At 40.6% G+C, this 10,548-nt stretch overlaps 1 protein-coding gene across 1 annotated transcript in view; it reads right to left on the bottom strand.

Moving 5' to 3' along the window:
• Positions 1-738: 738 nt before the first annotated feature.
• The window catches only part of LOC134502843 (zinc metalloproteinase-disintegrin-like ohanin), a 36,063-nt gene continuing 26,253 nt past the window's right edge, over positions 739-10,548 (bottom strand). The window contains exons 11-17 of the mRNA XM_063311362.1: positions 10,122-10,252; positions 7,213-7,390; positions 5,655-5,744; positions 4,323-4,518; positions 2,497-2,599; positions 1,488-1,644; positions 739-909 (exon numbers count right to left, since the gene is read on the bottom strand). Of these exons, the coding sequence (XP_063167432.1) occupies positions 805-909; positions 1,488-1,644; positions 2,497-2,599; positions 4,323-4,518; positions 5,655-5,744; positions 7,213-7,390; positions 10,122-10,252 (960 nt within the window). The 3' untranslated portion in view covers positions 739-804. The remainder of the gene's footprint in view (positions 910-1,487; positions 1,645-2,496; positions 2,600-4,322; positions 4,519-5,654; positions 5,745-7,212; positions 7,391-10,121; positions 10,253-10,548) is intronic.

The following is a 10,548-nucleotide window of genomic DNA, read 5'->3' as shown; positions in this document are numbered from 1 at the left end:
ATATAATAATAATAATAATAATAATAATAATGTTTCATATTATGTTTCCCTCTTTAGGTTGAAATGCGCTGTGGCCAATCCTACTCATTTTCTTTATTAGAGCAACAAACTGTTAGTAAAGGTAAAGGTTTCCCTTGACATTAAGTCCAGTCGTGTCCGACTCTAGGGGGCGGTGCTCATCTCCGTTTCAAAGCTGAAGAGCCGGTGTTTGTCCATAGACACTTCCATGGTCATGTGGCCGGCATGACTAAACAGAACACCGTTACCTGCCTCCCAAAGCGGCACCTATTAATCTACTCACATTTGCATGTTTTTGAACTGCTAGGTTGGCAGGAGCTGGGACTAGCAATGGAAGCTCACCCCATCCTGTGGATTCAAACCGCCGACCTTCCAATCAGCAAGCTCAGCAGCTCAGTGGTTTAACCTGCAGCGCCACCACGTCCCACCAACAAACTGTTATTGAGATGTAAATATCACCCCAAGCACATTTACACATAAACTCTAATGGATTATGTGCACCTGCTTCAGCTTTATGCCAATATAAAAAGAAAGCATGGCTTATTTTCAGGGATTGACATATGCATTATTCTAGGAAGCCAAGACTGATGGGTGGTGGGGTGTGGTAAGCAGAGCAAATGAAACCAGGACCACACTGAAAGGGACTAGGAGAAGAAAGAGGAGCAGAGAATACTGTGAAGGAAAAAGTGGAAACGCCAGGTATACGTGCTTAAGAGAGGAAGCTTTCTAGAGCCCTATCGCTAAGCAGAACAGTCTGAAAGCCCGCTAAAGAGCACGTAGCATTCCTTAGCCAGAACATATAATCCTTACAGAGTGTCCTCTGCATTTCTCTGAACAGTTGGTAGATCTGTAGGCTGCCTCTATCTCAACACACTGCCCGTTGCTGCAGACCTGAAAGTCAAATTCTGCGGTTATCAATGAAGAAAATGAGGAAGTAAGACAGCATTTTCTCATGCAACTGAAATCTGTCCTTCCCTAGAACAAAACCAGGATATTCAATAAACCACTTGGAGGTTCTAAGCTGCATAAGAAGACAGGAGGAACTGATTCCTGATGCTTTAAGATGAGCTTTGGGACTGCTTTGGCACTTCTAAGTGTCTTCTTTGAACTGGTGTCCTTTAGGATACAAGCAGCCCTGCCCCGATTGTCTCACCTTTCTTCCATCCTCTCTGTGGAGATACCTACAAGTTAAGAGAAAGGACTGTCTCTTGACGGTTGGTCAAGGAAGTGCTGTGAAGGAGAAGCACAATGCTGTGAGAATGCCAGGCATTTTGTTCTTAGAAGAAGGAAACAGCCCTGGACATTCAAACAAAAAGAAGGCTAGATGGATTCTTTTCTTCTACATAGATTCACTTTAGTGTGGGAAATCTAAACCAGCTTTCAGCAAGATCCACTGCAAAATTATTTTACTGATCACCCCTGGGAATCACACCTTACAGCACACAAATTACAGGTAATCTTTTACTAACCATTCCTTCTCCACATTTTGTTCCAGGACCAACCATTCCAACATCTTCGTGGTTATTCCTTGGAAAGCTGCCTTTGCATGAAAGAAATGACACCAGATTTCCAGTAAAAGGCATCTGTGAACCACCTGTGCAGTACAACTTGCCACATTTCAGATCCCTGAAAAGGAAACAGCCAATTCCTTCTAATTAAAAATAATGGATTAATGAGAGGTCTATTTCTTCACTCATTTGCAAACAACAGTTGTTCTTGGATTAACCTTTGCATCTGTTTTTAAAATTAGAGGTGGACAACCAGAAGTTTGCTCAGCCTCAAAATGAATTGGGTTGTCTTTAACAGATAACTGAAAATTCTCAAGAGGGTTTTCAAGATTTGAAAAGATAGAGAAACACAGTTCCTGTATCCCCAGCCAGCTCACATGATTTCCCTGCTTTTGAGGGTGAGGATAGTTTGGGTCAGGATTCTCATCTGTAGGGCAGAGAATGTATTCATTATCCACCTGGATAACTCCTAAAGCAGATTTCGCCACCTTGTTTTTCCCAGATTTCTAGCCTACAATTCCCCTCATCTCTGACCAGTGGATGACAGGGGATGATGTGAGTTGAAATCTAAAGGTCAGCGGCAGCTACATTAAACATTAGAGAGGGAAATTGCCCTGAAAAATGGCGTTACTCCATTTCAATTTAAGAAAAATAGGAGGAAAAAAATACAGTTAAACAAACTATTGCTGATTGGTGTCAGCCCAGAGAGAAAGGCTGACTATAGTGTCTCACCCAATCTTCTAACAGCACTTCTATTCTCATGGCACTCCATTTATATCCCACTTTTGCTCCATCTTGCAACCCAAGATGGAAAAGACAGGGCAATTAGACTTTCAGAAATTGGCTCAAAGATCCATTGTTTTAGCAAGGTGACAGAATCATGTTCCCACAGATGTTGATTTGGAAAACTTTCTTATATTACCCTTATATGATATCATCATCAAAGCAGTAAATAATCTGGATTGCTTACTTTCGTCCACATGGGATGTATGTACCATTTGCCTTTCTGCAGTGGCCATAATATATCCCTTTCCGGTTGACTACAAAACATATATCTGCAGCCACTTTTGCACCTGTAATAGGGAGGGGGGAACCAAGACAAATACCTGAATGTGTATCATGGCAGCAGGATAAAGAATGGCTTGAGATATCTCAGAGGAGTTGCAAATAGTTTTAATTAATATTTACTTATTAAAATTGGTATTTGTAACCAGTTATTCATCTAATTCCCCATTACGCATAAGGCATTCAATATCTCATACAGTGTTACAGTAAACTTGCTTATTCCTTTTTTATGGACATGAAGCTGGTGCCAATATCATGCAACTTGCACAGGACCACTTGGTAAATCAATGGCTGTAGGGGAATTAGAATCCAAATCCCAGATTCTTTCCTCTGTGTCATCATTCTCCAACCTGGATGCCCTCTGGATGTGTGTTCAGTTCCCAGTATGCTTCAGGCAGAGTAGCCCTTACCAAAAGCTCAACAAATTGAAGTCTACGCACTAGGAAATGCCCAAGTTACTGAAAGGTGATGTATACATTGGTTTATAAAAGCTGAGATGAGTAAACACCTTTAACACTATCCTAGACACATTCCTGGGCATATGCCTCCTTGAATATAGCTGGATTTTTCTACCAAGAAACTTGCAAAAGACTGAGCTATTTCGATTCTTTGGAGGTTTACATCATTTTATGCTATTTATTGACCCAAATAAAGATTTGTTTGTTTGAGCTGATTGTTTCCATTTTGCAGGCATTGGAAACTAAGACGAAGTTTCGATTTATTGTCTCAGTCACATCCTCCACCAGTCCAATTGATGGACTGATCATGCAAGCGGAACAATTTTGTGATTTGCAGTTCTGAGTCCCCATCACCACAATGTGCCACCTGATCCTTTCAGTTAGTGTCCCATGAACTGCATTTGGGACTTTCTAGATGCAAAGCCTCACTGCACCACCCAGGAAAATATCTACTTTATATGAAAATGAGGAACTCATTTTCAACTTCCCTTTTCAGCATAAAAGCATGCTGAAACATTTGTGATAGTCTGACATTAAGGTCATGGCTGATCAATGACAACAATCACACCCCCAACACCTACTTCTTTAAATTATCATGCCTAAATTTAAAGAAAATGCCAATCCCAGGGTGTGAATATTCGTATCAGACAGTCCCATATTCACTCTCCATCATCTCTGATAGAGCAAAGGGAAAGGGATGGGTCTATCAGTGACCATGGAAAAGTCTTAAAAGAACAAGACTAGATGGACAAAACTCTAAGCATATGACAGGTTCTTGATGTTAGTCTTTGTACACTGTTTCTTCTCCAGCAGTATTGGCTTACTTTGCAATACCAGCTGATTTAAAACAAAGCCTGTTGGAGAATAATTTTGAGCTGTTGCTGTAATATGCAAAATAGCAGTCTGTATTCTATTAACTCAGATCATTGTCCAATCTGGGAAGGCATCCACAATCCACTAAAGCATCCTTCCCCTACGTCAGTCTTTCCAGATTTCCAGCCTACAACTGTCACCATCTTTGAACATTGGCCATGTTCGCTAGGGATGATTGGAGCTATAAACCAAAAGATCTGGAAGAGTGGGCTCCAAGGACTCTGAAGAAAGAGCTTATTCCTGAAAAATGAAAATTATTCCATCTCAACAAAACACAAATAGAAGAGAAATGGAATAATGATTTACTATGGATAGAAAGGAGAAAATATCTTTGATCAACAGCAGTGACTGTCTTAGTCTTTTTCAACACCACTATTCCAAAATCCTAAGATTGACTTACCTGACCCCCAGAGAACGGTACATTGGTTGGCCAAGGTGGGGCACTTCCCCAGGTAGCAGTAACCCTTGTTCTCTTCGCATGGGTGTCCATTCATGCGGAAGCGATCCATGGGACATTGAGGGGATTGGCCAGTGCACAGTTCAGGCAAGTCACAGTCATGCTTTGCTGCCCGGCACACTGCTCCTGCTTTCCTAAGCTGTTGGTGAAAATGAAAAATCCTCCCAGCGACCACTCCTTAGCAGTGAAAACCAAAGAGCCTCAACCATGATTTTCAACCCATTTCAAAACCTCCTCTTCATCTGTCATGAGGATTACCAAGGAAGCCATCCCTGCCGTGCTACAAATTGGCTGCATATCTTAAGACATTGCGTGTAGTGCCTGGAAGTCCCAGTCTATCTTACTTGCTACGAGAAAATCATTGGCATGAAAGGCTCAATTGCTGAAACAGAAGCTCTACCTGTTGTCAGAAATATACTTGCTATAATATGCCATAATATGCCATAATTATAATATTGTCTTCTGCTGGATGTTGATGACTTCAGTAGCAGGGCTGGCCTGACCATGAAGTAGAGGGAGGCAGCTCTCAGTGAAAGTCATGTTGGCTGACATGAAAAAACAGCAAAAAGCTAATTGCTGAATTTCTGCATAATATATTTTTATTTCCTTGCATGGGGAGAAGCATCCATAGAATTTTCTGCCCCATGTGCTGAAAAAGTTTGGCTGCCTTCTGTGGCTCTGCATCTTGACTTGTGATGGGAAGATGGAAATAATAACATGTTTTGGGCCCCTCTGCTCAAAAAATTTAGTATGGATTCAATTGGGATCCCACACAGAAGGAATGAGCAACTTGCACCCCTCCCCTTCATGGTCCTCCAGCACCTCCAGAATGTGCCACCAAAATAGCTGAATTTAGGGCTTTGGGGAGAGGGGAGAGGGGAGAGGAATCAAGGGTGGGAAAGTAATTTGTCTTCCAGAGTTCCAGAAAGTCAGGAAGCTGAGTTAGGGCACCAGTCTCAAGCATTGCCTACCCTCATTTAAACTGGGTTTCCATCCAAACTCAGTCACAGAAGGATATACATATATTATCTTCACAGAAGTAAATCAACACGCCAAAGAAATGTGTTTTAGACTGAGACAACGCAATGCTGAAATTTTGCTAAAATGTCTTCCATATGGTCATGTTCATAAAGGTCAAATAAACTGGAAGAAGGGATGGAAATAAAGTTAAAATGTTTTTGATCATGGTAAGCACCTAAGAGATAATACATTTTCATATGGGTAGTAAGGAGCAGGGTAAAATCTCTCCTGGTGTTAAAAATAAACAAGACTTACCCGGCAATTCTCACAACATGGCCCATATGCACACTTTGCGCCAGGTTTCAGTTTACAAGTTGCAGCATCGCAGCACTCATTTTTACATTCCTGAAAACCAAGAATGATCACATGAGTTTATAGGCTTTTCTGCCTGGTCTCTTTTAATTGGTCTATTTTGAAGAGAGAAACTCACAAGGAAAAGGACATTTCTGCAATGTGTTTCATCTTATGGGTTATGCTAGCAAATGAATGTGACTGATACCATTCTGAAAGCAGCCTGACCATTTGTTTATTGCAGGCAGATGATGGCATACCTATGTGACACATACTTATCTGTATATTTCCTGTGCTAAAAAGAATAAAAGAAATAAAAACATCCGCACCTCCTAATTGGGAAACCAGCATAAGCTACAGCCCACATTCTTTGCTTATTCATGAGGGATTTTCTCCTCATGATGTCAGCCCTTTGAGGTAGTCCAGACAAGTAGCACCAACCACAAGTACTAACACTACCTTTATTGTGAGGTAACAATAAGAGAATCTTGCAAGTCTGAAAGTACATCTCTCCCCCCTCGCCTTTATGGTCCAAGAAACTGGGGAGGGGGGTGGTGTGTGCCACATACCCATTGCATCTGCAGGCTAAACTGCCTCTTGTCTGACCGTTGCCGAGCCTGCTGCCCCCCCTCCTCCTGTCTCTCAAGGACATTCTCACAGACCATTATATGTGTATTGACACCAATTAATAATATAAATGTAAGAACTGACACCATTTGTTCCAATATTGACATAACTCATGCACAATTAGAATATGCAGAATTCAGGTTTATTGAAATCCAGTGTACAGAATGAAAGAAAGCTGTGACTGAAAGATTCTCGCCTAAACTTACTCATTAAAACTTTCGAGCATCCCACTCCTTTCTCCTATCTCTTTCTCACCCATCCTCTAACGGTCAGCCATACCAGCCACAGATGTCTCTAGCAGGATGAGGCAGGATGACCTTGACTCCCCTCTTCTAGCCCAAACAACAAATATTCACACTCCTTGCAATTCCCCCCTCCCATCTTGTTCTTGACACATGTTGACTCATCATGGCAGATGAACACGATCAGACGATCCAGCAATCATTTGATTGTGGAGTCCAACAATAGGGAGAACACTTTACTAAATTACTGTTAATGGGTAAAATCACTATTAGAGAGTAATAGCCATTCCCTAGAGCAGAGATTGAAGATTCCAAATTCTGGGAGGAGGCAGCTCAAGACAATAGTGGGATAGATGATGTCGTCATGTCAACGAAGTAGGGGTTTTCAATGGGGAAGGAGTGGTAAATCACCCATTTTTAAACATGCTTTGCCTTCCCAAAATAGTCATGAGATATCAGTTCTCCATGCCTCTATGTTTGGCTCCTCAGACCCAGGAATTCCCTGCATAAATGCATGTACATAAAGACACAAACCTATGCCATTCACAAACCAACCTGTTGGGTGCTCATGTCACTTAGAAAGCTAGATGATTTTGCAAGCATTCCCACTTTTGAGAAATTTCTTGGAACCACCCTTGTTCAGAAGAACATACCTTTGGAGAGCCACAGTCACATTCTTCTCCCTCCTCCACAAAGTCATTCCCACAGACTGGGGTTGCAACAATTTCTTTGCTCAAAGGCCTGTTGATAATGCATTGTGGGGTTTGGTCCATGATATATTTCTCAAAATCCCGGATACTGCAAGAGCTGAAATGCTGGAGAGTTTTATAGCTGTAAGGATGAACCGATATACAGGCCATGACATCATCCATATTTGGAGAAGGAACAGAATTCATTGCAAAAACATATAAGATGGAAGAGGGATGGCTAATGAACAGATACTGCGGTTTTTCTCTAAGGCTAAGAAAGTAGCTAAGAGATCTGTCTGTACTCCTTGATCTTACTCCCAGATTATGCTCCCTCGGTTCTAATTCCACTAGCTTTCTTTTCTTTTCTTCCTTAACAAAATGAATTTGCATTGAGAGCTCCATGTGGTGATGGTTGCTTAAGCGTCTTCCTCTTCAGGGAGGGCTGCCTTTATTTTCATTTTTACTCAGCCTCCGTGTGGAAGAGGGAGTCTGGAAATGATAGTGAAGTCGCTGATGGGGTGAAGAAGAGGTGGCAATAATTACATAATAAAAACAATTAAAGGGAGAACAGTGTAATTTTGGCCCTCTTTTTCTTTTCTTCTTTTTGAGGGGTTGTACTCTTTAAAGCATATTAATTTTTTAAGGCAGATGGAGACTTAATGCACTTATCGGGCTTCTTCTGCTGAAAAGGTCGTCATATCAGCTGCTTGGCACTGATTTTTAGATAGTACATCTTTAAGAGGGGCAAACACTATAACATAAGCCCACCCAAGCACCTTCCTAATGCCAATACAAATCATTAGGAGTAATCACTGGCACTCAGGTTAGAGGGTGAAAGCAAGAACCTAAAGAGGATCTGCTGGTGGCCACTAAGTGGAGAGCGTGGACTTCTTTCTTTCTTCCTTTTTTAAAAGAATTTTATTAAGTTTAAAACAAAGATAAGAACTACAGAAAAACAAAAAAACTACAAAATGAAAAAGAAAAAGAAACTAAAGAAGTGAAACACAAAGAAAAAGAATTTTAAAGATTACATTCAAAGGTGAGCTCCAACTTTCAACAGCAAGAATATACAGCAATTTCCATAGTCACACCCTTACGCTTTACCAAACCAAGATCACATTATTTCTATGCATCCTTCCATTGACACAGACAAATCACTATTATAATTGCTCCTTCCCCTTATATAAAAAAAGAAAGTTTGTGTCTGTGTGTGTGTACATACACACACACACACAGATAAATATATATATTTCTAAATCAACTTCCTTCCACCTTAAACCAGCATCCATTTAATTCTTTCCTTCCTACCACTATTCTATATGTTTCTATCCACTATAATAAAAATCAAGTTATAAAAACATATAAATTGTCTGCTTTTATAATTAGTAATGCTACAACAGACTTAACCCTATTAAGTTTAAAAGCCAAATATTATTATGGCTTATCAGTACTTTTTAAATCATACAGATCAAAAGTCCTGTAAATCTTAGTCCAAGTCGTTAAGAAAATGAAATCATAATAACCTCATTATCAATCCACACATTCTCAATTTTTTACATATACCAAGGCATTTACGTATCTCCCTATTACACATAAGGCATTTTGTTTTACAAAAATCAAACCGCCCCACTGCCACCCTCAAGAACTCTGACTTCTCAGCAAGGAAAAAAATCCCACAAAATATTCTCTTCTTTCCCATAATACTGATTCTGATAGTCATAACATTTCCCCAGCAAAGCAACTCCCTTCCAAACTTAAACTCAGACTGTCAGTTTAACCCACTCAGCACCAAACTATATTCTTCTCTTGGCATTACTTTAATCTCACTAACAGAAAAATCCCCATCTTTCCCAAAATCCTCATCATCCATCATAACATTTTCAGCTAGATGAGACACTTTAGCAACAATCTCTTCTCAGTGTCCCAAACACTCTGCAGAATAGCTTGACAGCACTCCGAAAGGATCTCTTTAAATGTCGGCTTAAGCTCTGAGAAGTCTTCTTTGAAATCTTCCATGCTTCAAACAGTAGATTATGGCGCTCCCTAGTGACTTGACTTGCACAGAATGTGGTTAATGAGTTAATTAAAAACTTCCCTCTAAAATCGGCAAGAGAAAGTACACTAGCAAACAAATCCCAAATACAATGAACAGAAAACTGAAGGTTTAAAACAGCAAACCCAACGTGCAGGAAAATATTCCGTCCTTCAAATTCAATACCAAAAATAGTAACTGGAAGGCAATTATGTATTCTCAATCCTTGTTACACTTTAAATGGGAAAACAAGCCAAAACTTAAAAAAAATTAAAAATATAGTCCAGAAATAATGATAAGCACCAAGAGATTCAGCTTCTTCTTACTGTAGAAAGTTTATCTTAGGGTACATAACTTTAAAAAAAAATGAATTGGGTGTTTTAGAAATGGGAAGGCAGGACTTACTGTCCCTGTAAGGGCTGCAGCATGGCTTGGAAAAGATGAAATCCCAGCCTCCCGGTGAAGTCTTGCCAGTCGATCGTGCACACTGTCCACGGTCTCCTGGCTACAACTTGCCATCCAGAGGACAAATGGGTCAATTCCCAGCATTTTCCTTGCCTGGGAAAACTCTCTGGGCTACAGGAGAAACCAGCCTGTGCCCCCCAAAAACTGCCATGAACTCTGCCAACGGAGTTCACAGGGACAGCTGCTCAGTCCATTTCCGACCGGAAGTCCAAGAGGGACTTCTTTCAAGGTCAGAGTTGCACCAGACCCATTAGGTGGTATTTACTGAGCAAAGTTATTCTCTAAGCATACTAGATTGAACAACAAATTGCAACCATTTAAAATTAACTTCATTTGAAAGTCATCACAATTTTTCCTGAAACCTTTGGAACCTTACCTTACGGCTGGAGACATAACGCATGTATCAGACTTGCAAGTACAGGACGTTTTGTCATGTCCCATGCCAAAATTATGACCCATCTCATGGGCCATTGCAGCCCCCACAATAATTGGGCTGGTGCTGGAATCCTGAAAAAAAGAGAACACTTTGTCTATTGTTAGTTGGCCAAGAAACTGAAAGTGAATTCGATTATTACTAGCACTGGGCTGAAACTTTTGCTCAAGCACTTTCGAATGAAAAACCAAATAACGAAAAAAAGGGATTAATAATTTGCAGGGGTGGGATCGGTTTACTGCAGAGAGCGGTGGCATCTTTGTTCCTTTCTTTGAAGCAACAAAGTTTGGTTGTTCCTTTTAGTAGCAAAGAGATGGAGGTTTCCTCCACAATTATCTCACTGGAATGCTGTTGCACTGCAAAGGTGTCT

This window comes from Candoia aspera, chromosome 9, assembly GCF_035149785.1.
Source record: "Candoia aspera isolate rCanAsp1 chromosome 9, rCanAsp1.hap2, whole genome shotgun sequence".
In the NCBI taxonomy this organism is placed as follows: Eukaryota; Metazoa; Chordata; class Lepidosauria; order Squamata; family Boidae; genus Candoia; species Candoia aspera.
This window is presented reverse-complemented; position numbering and strand designations above follow the sequence as displayed.